We start from the raw sequence: 27825 nt of genomic DNA, 5'->3' as shown, positions 1-27825 counted from the left end.
AAAAAGCAATTACCAAATGATGTGCCAAGTAGACTGAGTTATGTGCTTGCTGTTGCTGATCCACCCCACAGAGCACATTGTGTGCCATTTGCTTTGCTGCAGGTGGGTGAACCCAAGAGCCAGAGGCACAGAAGCCCATGCACAAACATTTTTCTTTCTTGAGCTCTCCTTTTTAACCTACATTTTCAATTCTTTGTACTGTACCGATGTTGTTACCTCTGACAGGGCAACATATGAATCAAAATCAGAAAAGTCACAGTGGGAAGTTTGTCATAAGCCTGTTTTCCACAGTGTACCCCTGCAATAAGCAAGGCAGGTTAACTAGATAAGCCTTCAGTCTTTCAGAGAAGCAGGATCAAGGCAGGTAACTAATTTGTGATGATAAACAGTTCCTTACCACAAATGGAGCTGTAAATTTTAAAAAACACACTGAAAATACATGGGATTATTAATTCACAGTCGTTATAAGATTCATTGTAACTGGTTCTTACATTTACACTCTTTCAATACTGTAACACAACATCAAAGGGGAAAGAAACATGATTTTCATTTATGCAGCTCACTAAGGACAGCTAGTTAAACCAATAGGCTTTGGTACTAAATTATTAAGAATGTGATTCAAATCAACAGTTATTCAGAAAACAATAATACCAAAAAAATTTTACTGCAGGGGGAAAAAAGCACACATTATATGCTTCAGCTGTGTACAATCTGTTCACCTGTACAGTTCAATACAATTCAAACAAAATTACACCTTGCAAATCAGGTATTACTCCAGGCCTCTGAGAAGAGATTTCTACTAAGAGATTTTGTCTTTTTTCATTAGAATGGCTCAAGGTAGCAAGAGACAGGATTAGGTCAAGCTATGAGTCACTAAGTAATACAGACGTCTCTCACACACACACAAAAGTATCTGAAAACTATTTTAATGTTCAATTAAAAAAAATATATCCCAAGGAGCAAATTTATCAACTAGAGGTGATCAGAAGCCAATTTTCTGAATATTTCACAGATGGGAAGACCTACTTATTTGGTTGAAACCATTCGTGGGAAGGATTAGGCCAGGAATTACCTAGCTAAGACAGTTAACAGCACTATAATAACTTGTAAATAATCAATAATTCTGCAAATAAATTGGTACCTTGGGACAAAAACCACTTGGTTTCCAGTCACTCTTACAAGTGAAAAACATAGAAAGTAGAAATTATGTGAGATTCCAATTCTAAGTATATAGTGTATATTATGATATCCTGATAATAAAAACAATGTTTCTTTACAATGAGATGATTTGAAAAATGGATGAGAACGCAAGCCTAGTTTAGGGCAAGGATTTCACATCACAATATCCTGCTTTGTTATAACAGAAATGCATCTCAAGTTCAACACACATCTAAATCTTCACAGGACCAACTCAGGCCCCTCCAAAGCACTCTGTCTCTCTGTGGTCATTCTCTTCTTAGGCACACAGGAGATCCTGGTGTCACATTTCATTTATGCCAGTAACTACAGTTACAGTAGTAGGACCCTTCCAACTGGATTTTTCCTCTTCCCCAGCACCCTTTTTCCTTCCCGTTTGCCCAGAACTACTGGCATATGTCCTGGCTCCTCACAGCCTTCTGTGCATGGCAGCACTCTCACCCCTTATTTCAGCTCAGCTTGGGCATCTGCCCGTTTTCCTGCCATTCCAAATTCTTCATACCCAAAATGAAACAAACACCAATAAGACGTCCTCTCTCATTTGTCCCTGAGAAATAAATCCCTTCTGCCAGACACATGCAGCTTCCCCTGTGCTAATTCCTCCAAAAATTGGACAGGGTTTCTACCTGTCAATTATTTCTCTTTAGAGGTGACGGGCTGAAAGTAATGTCACTTCTTAGAGTCAGTAGGTGGATGAAGCTTTTGGCAACTCTCCCAGAAACCCTTTTCATGTTTCTGCAAGATACTGCTGGGGCAAAGTTGCTAATCTACAACTGTGCTGCAAATCTCAGCCCAAGAACATATGTTCTTGTGCTGTCAAGAAAGAGAACTGCAGTGAAAACATTACATCGTGCCAACCACTCACAAAAGATATATGGGTGTTCAAGCCCAATGCACTGAGCAGAAAATTAAGATTGTTCTCATTGCTTTTCTCAAAATGTCTGTGTCATCTATAATCAATGAAACAGTCTGGAACAAAGCACAGCCATCTCTTTGTTATCCGAGTAGCTGAAGAAAACAACCTAACATAAGAAAAGTACTGGGACTTGTTATAGCTCAAATAACACAAATGCATTTGTAAAAATCCATTGTTAGTACTTTGGTAAGAGATTGGTGACAGGGACTCCAAAAATGCCACCATTTAGAATAATAATACAAATGAAATTGTTGCTAATACTGTGAAAGGAAATGAGAATTCTTAATACCTATTCCTACAAGAAATAGGATTGGCTACAAAATCTTGACTCACATGAAGAAATCAAGACACTGAAAACAGAAAAAAATCAGTCTAGCATGAATGAACTCAGGATTAATTAACAACACACATCACATGAGCAATTATTTCATTCCAGGTGTTTACTGCATCTTACCTATTAAAAATAGTGATCTGCTCTATTCAAATTATCAATATATAGAGTGTTTTAAAAAAACAAAATAAATAATGAGCATCTATTGTACTAACTAATGTAACTTCAGTTCTTTCCAATCTTCTTGATTTAATGTTCTCTAGTGCCTTGCTTTGCATCCCTACATGAGATCATATGCATTCCTTTCCAGTTTGGTCACCGTGCTCCAATAGACATGAAATATTTTCACAAAAATCAAGAGTAAGTACATGCTGAACAACTAATGATGCAAGAAGACTAGTGTGAAAGATTAGCTGCTGTTCAATTCTCTCCAATTTCTGCTAACTTCAGACACTCAAAGAAATCCGGTTACACTATGTATAGCCCTTCAGATCTATGCTTGTGGAGTAAAGAAGTGTCATCTCATTATCATTTCACAAACATGAACTGAAAATGTTAATACTTCCAATGGATTAGATTATCATTTTCCTTCTCTGAATCAGAATAGTATAAAACACATATTTACAAAATGGCACACGCTTCTGTGCCACACCAGTACAAGTGACAGAAAACATACTATTACCTGCCTGAAATCCTGATCATGCAGAAACCTAACAATACCAAGTTAAACTGACACTTCTGCATGAGCAGGGACCTCAACGCCTGTGAGCACTGAGCTTTTATAGATTCTTTGGAAATGACCAAAGGCCCACTGAAAATAGTTTGGTTCATTAGCAGTGTACAAAGGCTTCTTTATTTGGGGTGAATCCTGGCTGCTGAGACTTAGTTTGCATTTATACTTACACAGAGTTAACAGGAATGAGGGGAAAAAAATAAAAGCTATAATAAGCTGCATATTTTCCAAGAGGACTTTGTGCTGTGTAGTCAGAATGGTAACCAAAAGCGCAACATTCTTTTAAAATTACTCATTTCTATTAGAAAATATACATTTTTTCCTTTTGAGTTTGTCTGCAAGTTGCCATCACAATTACAGGCAATGTCAAATCAGTATAAAAGGGCATGATTCTTCCGATTTTTTTTAATATTGCACTGAGAAGAGTGCTTCTTGCTGACTTCTCTAGCAAATAATGCAATTCACATAGAGATACTGAAATCATCCTGAAAAAATGACGGAAAAATACTCACACTACATTTCACTGTTTTATTTTTAAAACTGTTATCAAGGAGAGAAATCATTTCCAATTTGTGTTTTGTATTACTTCACTAGAGCCTCAGAAATTAGCAGTGCTGTGTTACCAAGACAAACCAGACCAGCTGTGGGCATGCAGATCATTCACTGATATTAGGCCTTCTACAGAGATCAGTAAAAATGATTATAGACATGTCCTACTAGCATTAAGAAAAAGTTGAAAAACAAAACCTTTGTAGAACACTGAGTAATCAGAGGTTCAACTACAGCTAAGGGCAAAAATCAAGTTTTTAGAGTCCCTGCTGTGGTTATCACTGAGAGTCTGCGAAGGGCAGGACACACACGTGTGACTCAAACACTTCACTGCTAACGATGGGGTTTGGTGGACGAGGTCAGAAAACACAAGTTTAAATCAGGAGCAGATGAGAGAAGCAGAAAACAATTCAAGATTCATGCACATTTATCATTTATTTACTAAAGAGGGAGAAAGAAATATACCTTTCTTTCATGAGCACTGGGCACGCCAGGGGTGTTCTGCTTGAGGAAGCCTGCTGTTGTGGACCACCTGGTAGGGTTTTTCCGAGAAGGCTCTTCTGAAGAAAAATTTGTGTCACTCACAGAGGTTGAGAGGCCAATCAGTGCAGGGTCACTACTACGTCGGACATGGAGAGGCATATCTGAAGAATAAAACAGACAGTAAATAAACACTGACTAGATTTAAAATGTTTTTGACAAAGGAAAAATATTTTTTCAAGCTCTGGGAGGGTGGCTGTGGCCAAATGTGGTTTCATGGAGTAAGGAGTTATTGACCTCAGCATAGCTCCTCAAGGACAAGGTCTGTTTCCTCAAAACCACAGCCTTGCTGCTTGGCCGCACAAGGAGAAAATGAAGGGAAAGCCAACCCCTTTGAACCAAGGACAGCTCAGTGGCTTTCCAAGTACAAAGCTATCTGTTGGGTGTTGTGCAAAGTAAAAAGATGCAATATAAATTTGAACAACGAGGAGGTTAAGGTGACATACAGGTATTTTAAAGAGCAAGTAGCCAAAGCCTGGTGGCAAAGTAAGGGGTGGACTTGGACGATGTGTCCCCCACCCCACTGCCAGGGCTGCAGCCTGGCCACTGCTAGCACAACATGCTACCAGGAAGCTGCAGGCCAGCCAAGGCAGCCTCCTGACCTTCTAAAATATACTCTGCATTTCTTTCTCAAAACTTATGGAAGAGACTGTTTTCTACTCTGCATTCTTCCTTTGCCTCATCCTGACAGTTCAAGCGAGATCTGAACTGATTTACCCTGATTCCCTTAGCCTTCCAGCTGGCAAGACTGACAGGAGAAAAATATTTCATTAGTAAAAAATGATGCAGCAGGAAGGTAGACTGATTGGAAAGAGATAAGGTTTTCTTAATATATGTAGAGGTCACATCCATCCTGGAAACTTTAATGGCACATTAAAGTTAGTTTCTTTTGAAATACAACTTAATTTTTTCCAATTTCATTTATTATCCTACAACAAATACCCACATATCTACCCTCTCCTTGCCCAAACAGAAGTTTCACTGCCTGAATTTGTGACCTTTTAGTACTCTCCCACTCAGCCTCAGAACAGAGAGGCTGTGATTTATCAGTTTTATTTCTCTTTATTTCAGCACTGGGAACTCTGAATGCAAAGTGCAAAGGAAAAAGGTGAAAAGGATAGTACCTAAGCCTTTGAGTCAGTGGGAAAGGCACAATGGGCAACAGCTGAGAATAAAAACCAGGACTAGGTTTTAACGCTCTGATGAAGCAGTTCCCAAGGAAACTGAGGGTGCATGTCTGGCAATACTAACAGGAAAACACAGGAACAGGAGTTGTTTGTTAAATGACTTGTCTCAATCTTGACAATAGCTTCATGTTAATGTTACATTTAATATTATTAAAGAATCTTATTTTGCAGGGCATTATGAAGACATTGAAAAATACAGAAAGTCATGCCACACAATGAAAGCATGAGGTTTTTTAATCCACTAGGACTCCTCCTGCTGAGATATAAACAAGTGTTACATGAGCGAACACTAAAAGAGTCAATCTATATCATGTTCATTCTGGTGAACAAGAAAAACAAAGAATTAATGTTTTTTCCCCCACAACTGTTGCCCTATTTCTCTTTGCTTTCAATTTATTTATTTTTTTTTTAATTTTCATAACAAAAAGTAATTTCCAGCAAATAAAACACTATCTTTTATAAACACGTGTACACATATTTCTAGATATACATGTAAGTCCATGATGGAACTAGAATTAATTAAAGGAATACTTCATAAAAGATCACAAATTACGAAGGAAAGTATTAATGGCCAGAGTTAGGTCTACTAAGAATTTGATTTCTCAGTCTATACTCCTAGAGTGCAATCGAAGGTTTTTCTCTGATTGCCCTGTCAAACCCCAGGAAATGTGTGAACAGAGGTGGCTCAGCTGCAGCCCCAGCACACAGGATGAGGTGAGCCCTCCCTGCAGTGCCTGTGCTGCCCCAAGTGCACACTCTCCTTTATTAGATCAGCCAAAACAGGGCTCTGTAGGTATGTAGTGCCACTTAAGAAAAATACCACTCTATATTTGTTCCAAGCAGCCCGTGCATATTATCATGTTTGCCTTCACTACCCACCCCACAACAGAGAATTACAATTTTCAAACATGAGTTCACTTGCTCCTTATGCTTGTATGTCTATATATAAGCACGGTGATAGCAAAATGTTCTTGTATTTTTACACTTCTTCTTCAAAATGCTTGACAAAACAAAAGTTCAGTTGGGTGAACTTCTGTAACAAGAGAAGCCAAACTGCCAACAAAGAAAGGAAGGAAATCAAACCAGCATTTCTGGAGAGGAGCAAGCCATAATCTCTGCCTTGGCTTTTGCTTTGTAGTGAAAACCTGACACTTTGCACAATGGTGAGTAGAGACTCTTCAAAATACAGGTAGTCAATTATGCAACAGTATTCCTAAATATTAATATGCTCCACAGAAAACATTAACATTAGAAGCTTCTACACAAAATCTACTCACGAATGAGCCACCTTTAGTATGACTAGTTTCATTTCAGTAAGTTTAGCTATTGAGATATTTTTCAGACATTTACTGACCATTTCATCAAATCTTAAAAAAAAGGGTACTTTGTCAATATAAAGGTACAAATTATCTATTCTAGTCTCTTCTTATGTAAATGGTTCCATACGTAAGGAGAAGTGATTTGTTTTACTAAGTAGATTTTGCAATAAAGTGAATTATGGAGGACAAAAATTTGTGTGTGTTACATCTATGTATTTCCAAAATTAACAAGAAATTTAAACATATAGCATTAATTTTCTTATTACGGGACGGGGACAGGCACACAGGCCCATCTCTAATGCATGCTGCTTGGCAATGGTCAATAGGTCTTAATCCAAGAACTAAATCTTGTTCACACTATGTTAACCACAATCTGTACATATCATCTCCTGCATTCTCTTCAACTCTGTTCTGAGAGACTGTTCTAACTTGGGTTTGATACTGTCCATTAAAACAACATAAAAGAATATATCGAGCAAATCTTTTTTTAACCAATATATTGTTGGTTACAATTCTCTAGTTTACAGAATTTGACTAGAATTTATAGATTTGAAGAGGATATACTTTGAAATATTAAAAGGAAAATCAAAGGAAAGGAACTTAATAATTAAACCACAAGATAAAGTACGCATGGGACCGATGCAATGTCACTGATTCCAGGATGATGGCTGATACTGTTTGAAGTCTGTGGTTTCTTTGAAGAGTGGATAAAACAGCAATGAACTCTAATCACAAGGCTTCAAATTCTCTGTGGCACTAATGCACTGTAAATATTGATTTGCTTCTGCAGCTAAGGTGCCTTTTAAATAAGCACTTGAAACGGTAAATCTAATAATGAATTACAGGAAGTTTTAAAAGTCTAAGGAATAAAGAAAAATTAAATTAAAAATCCTGAAAGTTACCACTATCTCAGTTCTTGAGCCACACTGAAGGACTTGAAGTACTCAACCAAGAGTCAACTTCAGAAAGAATTATGTTGACAGAGAATCCCATTAAGTTATGTATATAGCCAGAATTCTGCTAGAAAATGGTTATTTGTAGGATAGATCCAAGCTGTATAACAAAATGCTCACATTCATAATCATGAAATTCTGACTGGAAGTCTCATTTTATTAAAAGCAACAGCAGTTTCACTATAAATTATAAAAACAGCCAATACACATTTTATAACCATCTTTAAATGTAAGGAACACAGAGTTGTACCTTCCCTTCCTGCCAGCAATTCCATTTTTATTTTAAAAGGGTCATCACCTTCTCTGATTTTCAAATATGCTCACGAGCAAAAGTATTTGAGGATCTGGCAAATTTCATCCATAAAGCTGAGTATGTCGCCCTGCCTGCAGGCACTCAGCACAATGGATGGTGGTCCCCCAGAGCAGAGCTAATATATACCTTCCCATACCAATTTCCTCTTGGATGTCAGCTTGGAGGGCATGACTAGAAAAATACATAGTTATATTTATATAGCATGGCCAAGACAATTTTATTCTGTGAAGGTTTCAACTGATGCTTCTGCTCCCCCATGCCACTGCAGCTTGTGCAATTTGGTGTGCCGTGGATTTAAGGCACAGAAACGAAAAAGTGATCTTAAGAGTCATTTCTGGCCATCTCGCACAGACCGTCAGGCTCATGACAGATGAGTAGAGAAGAAGAAGATTTTTTTTTTTTTTTTTTTCTCCACACTCTAGGAGACATCTCTAGGAAAATGATAAATCAGTGAAACCAAAAAACTCTGTGGGAAAGAGTAGCTTTTAACCAAAAAGCTGCTCAGGTTAGACAGAGTTCCTGAAAGTGATCCCATAGATATGTATGTACATCAGGGTGCACTGTATACACAAGACACACACAGCTCCTATGTCAGCATCAAAAAACCAGTCTGGGGATAAGAGAGATAGAAACTGAACAGCTTTGCTGTCTCCACCACTGATCCAGCTCATCATTCTGCTCAAATCCCCATCTGGAGCTCAGGAGAAAGGATAAATCAGGGTCATCCTGGGGCTGAGGAAAGCAGAACTGCTTCTTTCGGCTTGAAGTACTTGGAATAACAAGTTAAGGCTTTGTCTATATTTTATTGAAATATCTCTTTAAAAATATTTAGATTAGCCTTGAGTTTCACACTCCAGCTCAGCTCCTGGAGTTCTGGTTCCAGTTTCAGTAGGTTCAGTTCATCTCCTTGTTCCACTCAGCTGGACACAGCAAGAGCCAAACGCCCCTTATGACATTCAAAAGCTGAAATCCCCACATCAGTTCAACTTTCATATTTGCAGATCTCTAAAGACAAGGTGATGGTAATTTCCAAAAACCACCAAGGCGGTTGTAGACTTAACTATGGGTAGAAGAAAAACAGTTGGAGACAAAAACCAGCTGATTGTGAACTTAGCTACAAACTACATTAAACCCTAACATAAGCCAGTGCTTCTCTACAAGATTAACAAAACAGTGCAAATCAAATGTAGGCATCTTGAATTAGAAATGAAGAAAACACCCTTAAGCCATTCCAAGAGGTGAAGAACCACTGCTGGGAAAACAGCACCATCTGTCCTGCAGAAGAAAACAGGCACACACTATGGGGAGATGGCAGCTGGGAGGGATATGAAACAGGAGCACTGCAAAGCTACCACCAGTTGCAGATCTTTTCAGAAACATACTTTTGAACGTCACAGCAAAGGAGGAGGATATATCTATATACATATATAGATACTGATTTATGTATGTATGTATTTATTTATTTATTTATTTACACACACACCACCAACTTTCTCCTCATGGCCCAGAGCAGTATTTTTCTCTCTCCTGGAATCCACTCCGGGGGGAAAAAAAAAAAAAATCAGCATTTACAAACATCAAAATCTCCAGAATTTGTTTATTTGTATTGTTCTCCCCAGGTTTATCCTCCTGTCACTAGTAGCCCTTTTCCCTTAAAAAACTCTCTTTTCATATGTCACAGACCTCTCAATTCTCCCCTAAACAGTGCTACATAGCACATAACCTTTGACTCTTTTAAGTATCTACTGCTGTTCATTCTTGTAAATATTATTGCAGTCTTAACTTGTTCAGAAGGCACCCTGAATAGTGTATGTCTTTTATGAAATAGCCTCAGTGCTGTTTAAATCCTCCCTGTCATTTTTTGAACTTTGATGCTAATACACAGTCAACAGTCATCATATTTGGGTACTTTATTGTCATAGTATCAACCCAGAACATCCACAGAAATCCTAAAACTTATTCTGTAGTCTCACTTCAGCATCTGTGTTGATAATTAAAGTATAAGTTCAGTTTAGATCAATGTTCTTATACATTATCTTTTATTTATTCAGGCTGAATCAAACTGTATTCAGTTGTGTAGTACATATCTGTTGGGTTATATATCTCTTCTTCATTCACCCTATTCTATTTTCCCAGTCTATTAACATCTGGAAATTTAATTAACATACTCTTTACAATACTGATTCTCTCATATTTAAAGATGTTACATAAAACCAAAAGTGACACAAAGCCTCATGAAACCCTATTGGACAACAATCTCTAGACTCAGATTGCCTACTTTTAAGATTTCTATGCTGATTTTTAATTCATACTGAAGTGTTTATGGTCACATTTCAAGACACTTAAATTTCTATCAAGTGCTTCAACATTTGCAAATACTACATGAATTACACAGCATTCACCTGCAAATGCCAAGTATTTTGTATTCATGACTTTCTCTTTCAGAATTACAAGAAAGGTGACACAGTTTAGATAATTAGCATTTCTCTACTTGAAAATATGTTTATGCGTAAAAAGATCAATTTCTAAAATTAATTTTCTACATTCAGAACTCTTGGTTAAATAATAAGACTTCCATTGCTCTTACAGATTAAAAAAAAAAAAACATTGTTTCACACAATTCCAGATATTTATAACTACATCATACACAAACCAACTGTTTTCAGTTGTTTTTCTAGCAATTCATCGTCAAACAACAGCTTATGTACTTCTCACAGACATATTTTCAATGTTATCAAATATTCTCTGTTTTCTTGTGTCTTTGGTTTTAAAATGGCACGTTTATAAGCATTTTTCACATGAAACCATGACGAGTCCCCCTGAGCCTGTTCCCCTGCCACCCCTGCCCCAGGAGATGGGCCCCAGCACTAAAAACGTGCAGTCTGGCAGACAGGAGATGAACGCAGCAGGTTGTGTCTCCAGCCACTACATAAACGTACAGAAACAACATTTGGCTGTGTAAAATGCACAAACAGAAGCCCACTGCATGCCAGCACACCTTTAAGAAACATAGGACATTCTGTTGGCATGCCTATGATCAGAACTGGAAGAATGGATAACAGACAAAAGAACACAAGCGAGCCACTGGAAAAAATCTTGTAGCAAAGCAGAAGAAAGAAGAAAAGTCTTTACTTTCTTGGTATAATTTTTCAGTGTTTTTTAATAGAACCTAAGTTTCCCATTTCCCCAATCATGACTGCTCAATGACTTTGAAATTCAGAAATAAAAAAAAAAAAAACAACCTGCCACAGTCATATTTTAATAATGAGGTAATGTTAAATCCTTATCTTGAAAGGCCTTTAAAATAACCATCTTCCTTCTCTTTCTCTAATATTCTTTCTTCTTACTTTTGAATACTAGAATCCAGGAAGAAAATTATGATTGCACCCTGAAACTCAATTTACTTAGACACTGACTTTTAAAGCTAATTAGAGAAAGATCTTTAAAACTTAAATTAAAATTTAATTACCTTCACCCTCTCTGTCTCTTTTCTCTGGGCTCTTTTCTAAAATGCAAATATCTTTGCATGCCAAAAGAAAAGACAAAAATGTCAGATTTTACAAATGTTCTACTCATCTCTGTCAAAAAATTTTGTTTCAGTATATTTTAATGAGCTGCAGTCTCAGGGTTTTGGGTACATTCTTCATGATTTTCTTAAAATATGCTGGATTACCTCTTTACCTATTTTCATGCTACTGCTACAGAGGTAAGAAAAATGCACTTCGACTCCCCCAGAAGCCAAAATTTTTCCAAAAAATTGTCTTATTTTTTCAAACAGTTGTGTGACAGTAGTAAACATCATCAACTTTGCTGCTCCTGAAGTTATTTTGCTTTCATTAAAGATCATGCCTTACTAATAATACTATGATTGATATTTCCTTATATTATAACAAAGACACAGTATAACACATCTTCATTCATTCTCCAGTGAAAGCAAGAGTTTACAGTGACAGGAACAAATTCTTGGCTGCTTTGAGTTGATAAAACTTCAGCACTCTGAGACACAGGAAGGAAGCTGGCAGATATTTTTCTTACCACAACTTTGAAACATCCCTCAGAACTTAATGGAAAAATTCTTCCTGTTACTAAACATAATGCAGTGCTATGAAAACTGTTGATTGTTTATGGTGTAAATGCTTTGGGTAGGCTCAGAAAAGAAGGAAGACGTTTGTAACGTTTTCCTGGATAGAAAAGAAAAAATATAGATGCAACAATAGGATTTAGATTGTAACTTGAAGAGCTCAGTCGGGAAGAACAAGGAATGTTATAGTGCGTATTATACGCAGTACAGTTCTTTCATCACTACAGTTCTTTTCAGTCAGAGAAAACCTGCTGTGGTTGCCAATGTCATGACCCGCTTCTAGTCCCCAGGCCACCACTGTGCTTTTATGTGAGGAGGAAAAGGGCTGGGGAGAAGTGCAGTACTCTGCAGCACCAGATATTAGGGCTTCAGTACTACTTGTTAGTCTATGTCCATTTCTGACTTATCAGAGAATAAAGTTTCTTTCAACATCCGTTGCCAACACAGCCTTGTACATCACTACATGACCTCATGTGTGAAGTGAGAATTCCTATGTGGATCATTTGCAGATGTCAAAGAGTTAAACACGCTTAATTGCAATTCAGCAGGTATGTGTGTAATTAGCAAGAGATTTGTCACTACACAAGTCTTTACAAAGCTGGTACTGGAATCTCTCTCCTTCACTACTCTCCATCAAAACCTAATGCCTGATCCACTGGTTCATGAATTACATCACAAATCGACTTGACAGAAGAGTAAAGGCCTGCACTGCCCAGAGGGCTCCAGAGCCTGCAGGCTGTCCATCAGCATCCCCTCGGTGGGAACTGCCCAGTGAAGGAAATCCTGTACACCAGCCGCTCCCTGGGAAGGAAATTAAAACCTGCAGCACTTCTACCAAGATTCAGAATGGGGGAAAACCCCCCAAACTTCTGAATTAGTAAGACATCAGGATGGCACCATCACTGAACAGTCTAGTGTATACACAGGGTATGGTAAATTAGGGATGGAAGCAGGGATCCTACTGGTGTCTTAATTACAGGAGCTGTGAACAAGTTATGCACGATGGTTGTTTACCTCACTTATTTTTGAAGCAGTAAAGGAAGAGGTATTTCTTTGCTAGTCATCAGATGAATGCCCAATCTGAGGTGTCTGGCTGTTAATCTGCTACTTCTTCATGCTTGTGTGGAGAAGTCCCTTGCCACTGAGCAGGCACTTGGCAGCCCTCCTTTTCAGGCTGGGGTGAGCATGGCTTGCTCCAGCCTTGCTCTACTGCAGAGAAGTTCAGGAGTCATCAAGAACTGAGATGGAGGATTTTATGAGATATAAAAACAATCCTGTATATTACAGGCCACTGTCAAGCTGGAGAAGGCAACCATCTGGGGATATCAAATATCCCCAAAGTGCCTGGAAGTGGATCTGAACATGAGTTACACAAACTCCAGACAGTTTCATTACAGAAATTATTTACACTGATTTTTAACTGAAGCATAATAATTGTGACAACCAAGGAAACTTGACCACAATCATTTAAAGGATCAGGGGTTTTGGACAGAAATTATATGAGCATAGCTACATGCACAAAATACAAAAAAGTAGAACACTGGGAAGGAAAAGCCTCTATGTACACAACTGAGTTTCCAGCACAGCAAACAAAATTTACAACATCTATAATACGACAGAGTGAACATAGTCCTGAACTTCTATTAAAAATTACCAACAGCTTCTGCAATTTTAATGGCACTTACTCTTGTCTCCACAACAGAAACATTTACTAGGACTATCAGAAGCATGTTAGTACATTCATGAAACATGCTCTCATTATCAAATGCTCTCATTATCAACGATCTGTGAGTTAATGTTCCACTGAACTCCTATCTGCTGCTGATCACCAAGATGAGCAAAAGATCTCAAGCAGAAGTAGGAAAAGGCCATGTCATGCCACCCCATGTGCTCAGATAAACAATATTTAGCAGAAGGTTCTTCTGCACGCAGGGACTAATACAGCTCAAAGGCAAAGCACAGAGCATAAAGATCTCAAGAATATTATTTTCTGTCATTCAGTTACGAGCATGAAGCTGAATCCCCACAGACAAATCAAACATTTGCGTGTTTAAGTAATGAGATGAAATGCCACCAACCCTCCTCATCCACAGGGGACGCACAGCAGTGCAGCTGCCATGACCATGACATGTGAGGGCAGAGAGTGCTGCTCTCTGCAAGTACAGTGCTGTTGTGCTGACCTTTCATTGGGGTAGGTCATAGAGCAGTCTGGGAAGTTGCAAAGTTTGGTGACTACACAAAAGTAATGGTGACCAAACAAGGTCTTTCCAACCACAGAGCGGAGAATAAGAAGTTCCAGCTTCAACACGACATGCCAAGATCTTCTCATTAATTCCTAATGTTAAAGATCACCTTCTGCAGAAAACTCCAGTGCTCCCACTAGCCAAATAGTAAGACAATTTAGACTACACTGGAAGCTGTTTTTAAATTGTTCAGATAATGCCCACAATGGGACAATAAGACATAGTATCTGCTGTTCTCCACAGGTTGACACAGACCAGGAGACATCCTTAATTCTTTTTTAGATATAGCATCTTTACATGCACTTTTCAAAGTCGTTAACAACAACATGGAGCATAAATTGTTCTCTTTTGGAAATGAAGAACATTTTCTACACCTTAGAAAAACTCCAGCAATGTGTTTTTTTTTGTTTTTTTTTTTTTAAAAGATTTTTATTCCCTCCTCTGGTTTTATTTTCCTCCATTCCTCTCCTTCTACAGCCCTGGAAACATGCAGTTACACTGCATGCTTAATTATGTGCCTCTCACTCCATTTTTTTATTTTACACTGCCACATCTGAAGAGAGTAAAAAATTATTCCTAAAAGTTCAAAACCAAGAATAAGCCAATAGAAAGAGCTTCAACTGAGGTTCAAAAGGAAATCTTGCTACACGAAAGACAGTTCGTGAATTTTTGGATCAATGACTTTTCATGCTTGCAGTTGCCAAATTTCGTTAGAATTTGCGATTGGTTCTAGCCCAGAGAAGAAGATCGTCTTTCTTAGTGGAGAAACAGCTTTAGCCAGAACTAACAGAAGATATTTACTGAAATACTATGGTATATACCTCATGCCAGAATTTGTCAGATTCCCAGCAGCTAACTTTTCCAAGCTGTTTCCTCACCACAAGGCTCCTTCTCTGTCTCATCCTAGAATGTGCGACAATAATTCCAAGTATCTGCATGCAGAGAGGGCACATGAGGTGGACAAATTTTATTTTACAAAATCTATTAATATTATTAATATTATTATTACTATTCATTTTATGCTATTAAGGAATTCTCATTTTGTTTTATTCTTCAAAAGAGATTATTAAGGTAGTTATTTTTCTGCAGCCCACCCAAAATATATTGATACACTGAAATGAGAAAAAGAGTGGACTACCAGTATATCATACTTGGTCTTTTTGCATTAGCATGAGTAATTGGAGGTTGTTGCTTAAACATGAGGAATGTCAACAGATTCCATGGAAAATCAATAGCCCAGGACAGGTTATCCTGGAAATGCCCTGCAAGCAGTCAGCTGGACGAGTACTCTGCAAAACCCCTCTCTGCACTCTACACTAAGCAGAAGAAAACATGTTGTTCCAAACTGGTCTGGCAACTGTCTGGCTTCTGCACCTGAGCCCAGAGAAGCACCTTGTTCTCTCCCAAGACCTCCCTGCAGAAAGATTGTAAGTAAACAAAATCTTTGCTGAGGATGGACAGAATGAAAAACAGGAAAACAAAGGAACTACAATCGTTCTAATTCCCATGAGCCCACGGCCAGGGTTGCTTTTCACTTGGGCTGATGGACAGAGTGCTCACTTCCCTGAATGCCACACATCTAGACACAGCCCCACAGTGTCAAGTCTAACCACCTCAGTGCACAGGAAAATGTACCCAGGAGCAAAGCAGAAATACGGAATGGTCACTCTCCATCCAACTGCCAACATGGAGATGCAAAGGAAGAGCTACCTTCCTAGCTAAGTGTCCCAGCTGCACTGGGATAGCAGCCAGGATGCACAGGAGAGCTGTAAGGGCACTATGGCATCCAGTCCTCAGCATCCACAGGCTTCCCCCACCCACCCTGCACCTGCATATCCATAAAATGCTCCTGTTATAACCAAAAATAAAATTCAACGTAATAATACTTTAAGCTTAAGTTAATTCTTCACAAATGCTCTGTGGAATGCAATTCCCCAAAATTTTCCACTCCTCAAAAGGAAGTCACCTTCCATAACCACTAAAAAGAAAGCCACAGAGAGAAGGGAGCCATCTCCTGTACTGATTGAGTTTTTTCTTTCACTTAACTGAGAGCAAAGAGTTTAGAGAACAAGTCTTATTATCATCATTTTTATATTACATTAGAATTTAGAACACTTCCTAGTAATAAGACCTTCCTATCATATTGATTTTCATTCCATGCATCCTTACATGGCTTGAGCAAAACACCTGGCCATTCACAGAATAAACACAAGGAAGATGCACATAGGCTCCCACAGATCACCAACTTCTCTGCAGTGTGCACTACACAGTTAATGCGCTTCCAGCAGGAACCACCTCTGTTTCATGAAGTGCTTAGTTAAAAATCTGAAAATCTACTCAAAATGTTCTCATCCAATACCATTTTTACATTAAATACAGTGATTCTGATTAAAACCACTTTACTAGCTAATAAAAGTAGCTACCTTGTGTTTTATGTAAAATAAGAAAGCAGAAAAACAGGTTATTATTGTTTAGCTACCTTTATGCAATCTCTGAAGGCAGAGTATTTTTATAACTATATGAAAGCTAGTGTATTTAATATTTCATATGAGATGTCAAAAATCTACTGCATTAAATAACATCTAAGATACTTACTCATCACTACAAATACAAAGGCTACCTAAAACACACAATGCTCCTGCAGATGTTTTTTAAAGTCATTCCAGAAAAATAAACTTGTATTCATACAGATACATATTGTGTTTAGTTGGAATTTTGTCTGTAGAAAAACTGAAACATTATCTTTTATATCATTCGTATAAACACAAAACATACTTCTTAAATGTTTCTGAAACGAAATAGTTTTCAGAGGACAAGTTCATTACTTTGTGTTCTTCTCTGGTGTTTTTAGAACTATTTTTAAATTTATTAATACATGACACAGTTCACTTTTTTTTTTTTTTTTTTTTTTTTTTTGGTCAGATTAGATTTTGATTTATGTATTTTTCAAGCTTTTGAAAATACTCCCAAAGGATGTTTAACATTTTCATTCTCAAGTTCAAACTTAGGAAAGAAAACTTAGCCATTGGTCATGCAACACATAAAAAATTCAAACCTTCTCAACAATTTTAAAAAGGAAGCCAAGACTTTGCATATGTGGGAAATGAGGCCTGAACCTTAATAATGGAGGGTATTCCACGCCTTCCACAACAGAACATTTCCAATAAAAGTGAGGGGGTTTTATCAAGCAAAAGCCAACAAGAAAAAAGACCACTCAGGGAGGAATAACTCCTGGCTGCAGGTATTACAAAACACTCAAGGGGGGACAGATTGGGCTGCATCTTGCTCCATGCCCCGCACCAAGCAGCTCACCAACCTCCCGCAGGTTTTATCACCTCTCGGAATGCAACCATCGTACATTTTTTGTGTGACTACTGTGGCGATTCTAATTTAGAGAAGATTAAAATAAACCCAACAGATGTATGTTGGGATTTTTTAGAGAGTGTTCTATTTGGATTGATGGAGGGTGAGCAATTCCAGCCTGGGCCCTTTGTCCTGCAGAGCTCTGGGCCCCCGAGCCCACGGGGCCGCAGGCCTCAGCGACACAGTCGGAAATTCACAGTTTACATTAAGGTGTTCTGGGAAGTAATGGGTTTTTAAATGTAGAATTGTAGTTCTAACACTTTAGCCACCTTAAGACTTAGACAAATAAGGGTTGTTTGCATTCTTTGTATAGCCTGTAATGTAAACTATGTAGTGAACCTATATAACTCGCCGCGGGCTGACAATAACGGGGAATTCGACGTCGCAGCGTATCGGCTAGGTGTGTCGTCTGTCCCGTCAGATCTCCTCACAGTCAGGGACCCCTGCTACAGATGTATGTGCTTTTTCTGAGATGACCAAAACCATTTGTGCAAAGGAAGGCTGCTCTCATGTTCCTCAGAAGCAGCTGGGTTATCTCAAATATGAATGTTGGACTAAAACCACCTATCAAATGTAAAGAGTTTTTTGCTGTTTCCACATAGCTGAGAGAAAAGCAGCTCAATATCTTGGACAGCTCTGTTGCTCCTCTTCAGCAGCAACACCTCAGCAGGGCTGGAAATGGAAACCAAAACTGCCCAAGCCCAGACGCATTCAGATGTTCACATTCCTCACTCCTGGTTGGCACAGGAACAGCATTGGGATGTTGGTCCCTTGGCCTGACAACTCCAGGAGAAAGGAAGAGGCAGAGATGATGAGACTGAGAGATGATTCTGCTCAGCAGATCCAAAACCTGCAGGGAGGTGGACAATATCTCCACTGGGTCACTGGATCACCCTGCCACAGATCACCATAAAACAGTCCCCTTTCTGACCACAGACATTTTGCAGTTCTTGTCCCTGTGCACACTTTGTGCTTTAGGAAGTCCTGTGACACAGACTGAGAGGGCAGAGCACCACCTTTTCAGTAAACGGCACTTCCCAACCCCCTTCCTGAGGGGTTTTTAATTAGTTTGTTTCCCTTTTCACACTACAGCAGAGGAAAAGGAAAGAACTGGACATCATACGCTTTGAATTGCATTCTGGTGGGATTCACCTAGAGATGACTGAAGGATAACAAGCTTAATCCACAAAAATATAATACTAAATTCTTTAACACAATACACTTTAGCAGATTTGCTATCAAAGAAAACCAACCTCTCTGTTCTCAAACCAAAGGATTAAAGTCTTTGCATGAACAAAACAAACACAAAAATTCTTGGATCAAAATTCACTCAGCAGCATGAGCCTGAAAAAATTTTCCTGCTGATTTACTACATGGCAGTTTGCTTGTCTAGCCTTTCCAAACAGCAATCTAACATCAGTGTGAGGACAGCAAGAGGGAAAATTGCTGCCTAAGTGGCAGGTTTGTTATTGTTTGACAATTCTAAAGAGTTCACTAGAAACTTCTAAAAAGAGCATCTTTAATTCCCTGAAATTACTGATAATCGGCCAAGTGAATGGAGAACAATTATGAGGAAAATTGAATGCTTCCAAATGCCAATTTGCTGTATATCCTGAATGAATATTGCATAAGCATTTCTAGCCTCTTGCTGTAAAAGCAAAGGACTAAAATCCTAAGCCCACAGGCAGTCTTGCATGGCTCTCCTCAGAGATTTCTATATCATCATTTTTGCATTTTATAATCATACTCAGCATTTATGTGGTGACTTACATATTTAACCTATTTTTCTCTCAAAAAACCCCACCACATCTGTCAGGTAAACTGTCTTCTGCAATAAACGTTCAACAATAAGCAGTCACACACAACAGCATGAAGCCCCTAATACAGCCAGAGATATAAGCTGGTTTTTCCTACTAATTAAGTCAGAGCACACTTGAAGCCATTCTTGCACAATACAATCTTAGGAATTTTTTGCAATACAGCTATGCCAGCAGTTGGCCATGAAGTACAGTAAAGAAAATAAATACTCTGGGAAGAAAAGGGCTCAAAACATCCAATTTTTTTTAGCTGAGCCAAAACAGATCAGTTTCTGTTAAAGGGCCAAGAAAGCATTAAAGTTAATCCAGAATTTTTGTCAGCCTCAGTTTCCTGGGTAGCAGCTGATTCACTAGTCCCACAGGAGAACACAACCAGTCCAAGCCATGGTGACTCAACCAGATGCTGTCCATGCTCCTTAGTCTGCACTTCCTCTGTACCAAGGAGAAGCTGAATCAAAAAACAAATGCAGAAAAACCTTTAAAAATAATTTTCTCCTTTTAATCCTTAAAAAAACCCAAAGCACACAACAAAGCAAGATAAAACAAACCTAACCAAGTGAACACACTCCACCTACAAACAAAATGTAGGGTATGGATGAATGGGAAACCTGGCTTGAAGGGAGGGTTTGCAGGAGCAAAGGGTATTGGAGCAGTATATATAGATTTCTGTGGCAGACAGGATGGGAAGACCACAGAATTAGTGGAATGGACAATGCAAACAACAAGAGAGGGTGCAGCTGGAAAAAACTGCAGCAAAAAATGTTGGGAAAACAAATACAGAAGAATCTTAAAATGAGAAAAGCATAGGTCCAAGTACGCAAAGAATCATTTGCTACACGCATTGCAGCACTACTGCGAGACTCCAAACAAGACTCATAACTCAAATCCTGAAGACACCCTGTGATCATCCTGTCAAACACTTATATAAGCCCAGGTACACCATGCAATAATGTCTGCATTTAGTCTTTTAACTTCTGTTGGAAATACAGAAAAATATTGACTTTAATTTCAAGAGTTTAGGAGACAGAGAATCCATCAAAGCCCCAGGACTGTCATTTTTAAAGCTCCACAATTCAGTGAATGTCTTCTATGTCAGACAATCCACAGTTTGTGTTTCAGGAAAGGTAATTCAAAATGTCATCGTGCACTTACACAAATCTAACATTACACACTACCATTTTTTTTTGTGATTAACACCTGAGAACTAACCAAAGTGTAATCATGTGGGATTATCCTTCCTTTTTGTGTCTTTAACTTTTTTTTTGTGGGGGGGAGGTTTCTTCTGTTTCTGGCATGGACCGGGTCTCAGGTTCTACAGAGAGTTTTGCAAAGAGAAAGGGTGAGCAGGAGGGCAGCAGCAACCTACTCACTTTCTCTCTCACAGTCATACATCATTTACATGGGTCCTAGGGTAACTGTTTATACAGCAAAGTAACATCAAGGAAACAGTTATGTATTTTTATTTGTCCCCAGGGAGGGAAACATTCCCTGCCACTAGCTCCTCTTCCTGCCCTCCCCCTCCCCTCCCCTTTTCTCATCCATGCATCTTTGCTCTTTCATTCTTCATGCTTTCTCTTTTCCATTCTCCTTCTGTTTCTGATCACAGGCTGCTATAAAGTGGTTGTCTCCTTTGTAAAATTTCCATGAGGCATCAAGTTAACCCAGATGCACCAGGTTCTCAATCTGAAAGTCAGCAAATGGAAACAGAAGGAAGGAACATCAAGTCACCAGCTAACCTTCTCTGGGGTTAAAGCCTCATCCCATCACACGTGCTGAACATTTCACATTCTGTAGCTTGATAACTACAGACAGAAAGCACAGAGCAGACAAAGAGCCTTCATCAGCAGCCCTACCTTTGACATTTCCTCACTTTTCATTGTTAAAAATGACCCTTCAGGTATCTTATAAATGACAGAAAAAGCAAATGACAGAAAAAACAGTGAGGGAAAAAAATCAAGGAAAAAAAACACAGGACAAAGTTTACATTGCAGTGAAACAAATGTAAGAAATGAAACAAATGCATTTCATTGAGCTGGTAAAAAGGAAAATAAAACTGAATTAACCACATGTATCTATGGATGAAAATCACCATCCCTCGAGCTAAAAACTATGACTTGAAGAAAATATTCCAAGGAAAGATATATGAAACACTGTATTTAGTTAAATGTTACATGTACAAGGGCTTTAAGAGAGGAAATGCAAAAAAAAGTCCCACAAATACAGTTTTCCTTACAAAAGCCTTTTGATACAGTATAAGATGAATTATTGGATTTAATTACTTACTAAACTTAATGCTTCAAAAATGCTGTAAAAACATGTGGTCAATGAAATACCTTCCACAGATGTCTGAAACTCTGATCCTTTCTGAGGAAATTCTAACTATGTACCAATCTTATCTGCTTTCATACAAAAAACACTGAAAACCTGCTGTCCTAGAACTCCAGACATCTGCCAGATCTGGGAGGCATAAAGTAGAGAAAAATACAACACTGATTCACAAGGACTCCAGTGCCTGTTAAACACAATTGGATTTGCAGAAAAACCTTGAAAGCATATGTACTGAGAAGATATTTAAAACATCTGGCAAAATGTGGATATGGGGAGGGTGGAATACAAGCCCATAACACAAGAGCAAATTAAAAGACTTCATTAAAAATATTTTTCACTCTTAGTAAAACATTCCGACTTTGAAAAAGAAAAATAGAAACAAATGGAGCAAAATCTCAGCCCTGGGAAAACCAAGAAACTGAACCTAGGCTATGGTATGTACAGCATAGCACAAATTGCTCAGAATGAGTGAATCTGATGTACTGCCTTCAGGGTTTGAGGAGTAATTTAATATTCAACTCATCCCATAAAAGGAATCCCATGCAAAAAAATTCACATGCACGAAATCATTCTGGTAAAACACAGAATGAAGACTCCTAGAAGCTGACCTGTACACCAGCAGCCACCCAGGCAAACAGCACATGAACAGCTGCATTACAGTCTCCCCTGCAGTGACAGCCATTGGGAGCTGTATGGAATTTCCCCACAGCAGTGAAGTCACACGCACGGGCTCACCTCTCCCACAGCTCGTTCTGCTGGGCACAGACCCTGAGCTGCAGCCAGGACTGCAGGGTGTGAGCCCAGTAAAGCCCGACTGCCCCGAGCCCTGCTTCCCTCCTGGGCTCTGGGCACGCCCTGGGCACAGTGACCCTCAGCAAACACTGAGCCTGCACCTCAGAGGGCAGCTGCCCACTCCCAGCACCACTGAGGACATGGCTCAAGCATGTACTGCTTTGGTACCCCCATGTTCTGTGGGTTCTCTGGATTTGCCATCATCACTACTGGCACAGCAGCTGCCAAGACACACAGTTTGGGATAAAACTCTTCAGCTAACAGAAGAAATACACAACCAAGCCGCAATAAACAAACATCTATGAGTACTCCCAGCTGCAGTTTCACTGAAGCTATTTCACCCTGCACTTTTTGGGCAATAGGTTTTTAAACAGTTCCATTTTCTCCCCCTTTCCTCCACTGCTGCTTACACATGGCTTCTCCTCCTGGAGCTCCTGGAGCAGCACCCTGGCAGTGACCTCTCCTCGAGCCTTCAGCTGCACGTCCTGCTCCCCCGGTCACTGCCGAAGCACAAACCAGAAATAATATCTCAGTACCAGCACTAACTGCAAACAGATTTTCCCCCTTTCCCCCTACCCTTTATGGGTGGAAGAACTGAAAATTATTACACTGTAATGTTATGTTTTAAGCAACATAACAAAGAGCTATGGGAAAGCAGGATTACGGGAAGACTTTTCCCCCTTGTGTTTTATTACTTTAAAGGTGAACTTAAAACAGAGGTAGAGGTAAATCATCTACATGTACAATGCTTACAGAAATATTGCCTAGTATGTCAAACTAGAGCAGTAACTTTATTCACTCACTTAATGGGTATTTCCCATGGATAAATGTCATGCAGTTCATTTGACAGAGTGGTTTCATGTTTTTTTCACTGTAGTAAGACCTTCATTTTTATTTATTTTTCCATGAGTCAAGAGCCCAGCTAAAATTTTAAATAAAACATGAAGGGTCTATACTATGTAAGACCCTTCAGATGGAAATCATTGTGAAAGTCAGGCAGTGTTTGACCTACAGTCTCTCTGTCATCTAATGAAAGTCTTAAACATCAGAGCTCAAAATGGGTTGGAATAGAAGCTGCTAACGTCATTTTTATATTTGGTGGAGAAAGCTTTCATATGCAGAAAACCTCCAAAAAGCCCAAAAGCAGAGAGATCAAGTCAGGACTTACTGAAAACACTGAAAGACTTATTTGTGTATTATAGATGGTTGGTTAACAAGGCACATGTGTCCATTTTCCAACTTGTTAGGAACTGATAAACATAATTTTGTTCTTTTATAATCTACTAAAAAGAAGTGCCAGCATTGCTTCAAAAGTTATTTCATTTGAAACAGTTTCAGCAGTTGCTGCCCATCATTATTCTGTCTGTAAACTTGCAAATGTGTTTACTTTAAAAGCCTATATTTCAGAGATGTTCCTTTACACAGCCACCCATTCTAGAGGCTGAGTGTGTATACAGAGAACTTTCCCAAGTCCACGGGGAGCCAGGATACCCTGAGCATCAGAAAAGGCAGGATGGCTGCAACACCCTGCACAGTGTGTGAGGGAATGGGATACAGAGACACTCAACTGCACAGAGCAGTGAAAACAACTCACACGCTTCAGACCTCATTAACTCCACATCATGTTTATTCCTCCAGATTTGGGCTGGCTTTCAGTGCCACAGTGCCACAGTTGAATCACCTCTGATGATTCAACGTCTAAGAACACATGGCAAGAAAAAGCACAGCTGCCCCTTTGCAGAGGTTTACTCGTTTGGGACCAGCACCACAAAGTGACCAGATACCAGTGTCACTTGGTTTAACCATAGAATTCCATCAACATATCTCAAAGCCAGTCTTACTCTGAAAAAAAACTGAACATGGGACTTTCTGCATTCATGACATACTGTCAACAACCCCATTATAACAACCCAAGCATAATTGGGGTTTATAAAAGAACTTCCTGGGGCCATGCAAGATTTCTCAGTAAGTAAAACTAAGAAGATGTTTGCTTTGTAAAATGCCACTTAGACTTTCTCTTCCAAATTTGCAAATAACCTTTTTTAAGGTCATTTTCCTTAATAAAGGCAACATCTTACTTCATGATAATTTTTTTTTAATCTTTCATGTAAGAATTTATTTTCACAGTGTGAGTTAAATCACAGGCAGAACTGGATTCACAGACATGTATTTTGGAACTGGTCAAGTCCATTTCCCTCACAACAAGAGAGTGCACCTAGAGTAGCCAATGATCCATTTCACTCTGAAATAAGCTGCAAAACAGGTCAGATGAACACACTCTAAAGTTGTCCAAGAGTAAGAAACTGGATTGCCTTAAGCATTTAGCTCAGATGCAGAATCTGAAGTCTGTTGGTATTATTCTCATCCATCACGTCTGCTTTGAATCAGCTATTGCCCAGAAATTGCAGAAGAGTCCAATTTTACTTTCAGTTGTGAATATGAAGAGTGCTGTACAGAGAACTGAAACAAATCCAATGCCTCAGGATAGGGTTTTCATGGTTGATCAAAGTTTGCTCTGAGAAGCCTCATTTCTGACTCACATGCACAATATTTGGAAGTTTATGCAAGCTTGCTCTTGCTGTCTTTGTACAACCCTTTACCATATGCATTCGAGCAGTAGTAACATCTTAACCTAAGTGCCACTGTTTGCTTTTGTTTGCAAACCCACATGGTCCCCAACTCCCTGTCTACAGGTACAATCATTTCTACTTTCTGTCAATCCAAATCTATTGGTAGAATTAGTTGCCTAAATCCATAATGGAGGCTAGAAACGCAGACCTGGAACACAGCTCAAGTTCACATTCACTCCAATCCAATCCCAAACAGCCCAGGTCTAGCATCAGTCCAGGCAGTTAAAGCAAGGTGGCAACTGTGTCACCAAGGAGGATCCCATCTGTCCTTGCAGTGTCAGAGGAGGGGAGCTGAGCTGAGGGTCCCTGGCTGCAGAGTACTGAGGGCATTGAGTTACACCGAGCCAGGCCAAGCTGTGACAGCAGGAGAGCAGGTGCTGGGCTTGTGCCTGGTTCTCAGCTCAGAGCAGCTCCATGGGCTGGAGCCAAGTTTGTCACCTCCCCAGCATCCAGTGGGAAAAAAGAGGAAAATTCTTCTAAATACATACACTTTACTCTCACCCTGAATACTTCATCTGCCCCTAGCATAAACCCAGAGCATTCTGAAGCTGGCACTCGTCTTAATTGCATAAGTTATTCAAGATTTATAGCAAGAGATGGGTAGGAGAAACAAGAAATTTTGTCTTTGTTTCAAGTATGAAATAAGGCAATAAATTAATGGAAAGTTATTTCTCACCCACTCCTTTATTTCAATATCATGTTTCAGTCCTTTTCAGGGCATGAGGGTAAATAAAAAACAACCCTATTCAGCTAGTAGCCATCTGTCTCTCTCTTATCCTCCTCAAAGGAACATGTCAAAAGACACAGAATTTAAATCAACTTTTTTCCTAGTAATCACCCAAAGAGATGGACTATCTCCAAAACACATCCCCATCTAAAAAAAAAAAAAAAAAAAAAAAAAAAAAAAAAAAAAAAAAAAAAAAAAAAAAAGTGTGTTAATGTGCTGCAAATGTAATAAGGAAGAGAGCAAGAAGATCGAAGATCCCTTGTGAATTATCCCTTGTGAATTGTTGCTTGTGAGAAGCTTCTCACAAGCAACAATTCTCACACTGAAGTAAAAGTTTAGCCTAATAAAGGATATACTCCAATCTTACAACATTGGGCTTGTGATCAGAAATATCCACGTTTTTTTGGCAGGGGGAGACATGCACAAGGTGATGCACTGAACACAGGGTAGCACCAGAGATGGTGTGGCACAAAGCCCCCAGCACACACCCCTCTTCATTAGCCCTAAAACATCAACCCCACAAGACCAGCCTGCATAGGACCAAGTGAGTAATTAAGCACATTTGATGAACTTTGCATCCTCTCCTGTTGAAAGATTTCTTGTGAGTAATTAATGTCAGTTGCCCACCCCTCACACCCCTTAAAAGACCATTCCTGTTGCCTCAAAGCAAAGCAAAACAGGACTGGGATACCAGTTACTGTCGCAGAATAGTGGCTCTAGATGTTAAGGATGCCTTGAAGCATACTGTTTTATCACATTTCAGAACAAGTATCTATAAATACTGCATAAGGTTTTAGAAACTGTTGGATAAAAAAATGTAATATGTACATATGTCTTCATAGAGTAAAAAATTTCACAGAGTGGTTGTCTGTATTGTGAGAAAGCATTCCCTACTCATTTCAGATTCATGTTCCTTGCCTTCACTGTGCTCCTCATTTGCTTATAACGAAATTACAAGAAACAGAGGAGCAATCAAGAAAGGATCTATTTTAAGAGTTATTACACTTACTGATATAACACTTATTGATATGTGTGATGACAAACGCTTTAAACAAATATATAGCTTTATCTCAATAGTATTAAACCCATGACACCACAATACAGCTACACTGCAGCATTTTATTGGATAAAATGGCATCATATTTTTGCATACACAAAAATAGAGTTCCATTAAGGAAAAAAGTTGTCTTTTGTTTAAGGAAAGGGAAAATAAAACCCAACAACCATCATATGAGTGTTGAAATACTCTGAGAATACAGCTTCGATTTCCATAATAGCTTGTTGTTCAAGTGATCATTAATCTATTTAAGATGTCAAATTTAGACTAATATCCAAGCCTGACTTCTTAAACTATTCAAATTTAATACTTACATCTTCCTACCCTTCCTTATTATCTCTCTTGTACTATATTCTCTAGCTATCTGATATTTCTAACCAGGTATCAGATACAATACTGGTATTTTATTACTTCTCGTTATTACTACTTGTAGATAGAAGTCTTCACCATATGGAATAACATCTTGAAATGCACCACAATTACTCAGGCTTCCTCTAGAGGATCAGTAAGTTCTAAAATTTTTTACTTTATTCGTTTCAGGGATTTTTTTAATCCCACCAAAAGCAACAGTATTTTGCTTGCTGGTATACCAAGAAGATTGAAGATATTAAAGGTTAATTTAGAAACTTAAGCAGTTTAAAATCCATTTGTTTTTACAAACGTGTCACAGTCTCATCAAAAACACATGGTTTTTAAACTGCTCAACAATCCCAAATTAACAGCAGAGCACTAAGCTTGGAGAAAACACC

General features: G+C 38.8%; 1 protein-coding gene across 7 annotated transcripts in view; it reads right to left on the bottom strand.

Moving 5' to 3' along the window:
• The window catches only part of PARD3 (par-3 family cell polarity regulator), a 525862-nt gene that overhangs the window by 341820 nt on the left and 156217 nt on the right, over positions 1 to 27825 (bottom strand). For all 7 annotated transcript variants that reach the window (XM_066315111.1, XM_066315121.1, XM_066315129.1 and 4 more), the window contains exon 4: positions 4192 to 4370. In XM_066315111.1, coding sequence (XP_066171208.1) covers positions 4192 to 4370 — 179 coding nt within the window. The remainder of the gene's footprint in view (positions 1 to 4191; positions 4371 to 27825) is intronic.

Source organism: Sylvia atricapilla, chromosome 1 (genome assembly GCF_009819655.1).
Source record: "Sylvia atricapilla isolate bSylAtr1 chromosome 1, bSylAtr1.pri, whole genome shotgun sequence".
NCBI lineage: Eukaryota > Metazoa > Chordata > Aves > Passeriformes > Sylviidae > Sylvia > Sylvia atricapilla.
The sequence above is the reverse complement of the archived record's forward strand: the minus strand, read 5'-3'. Positions and strand labels throughout refer to the sequence as shown.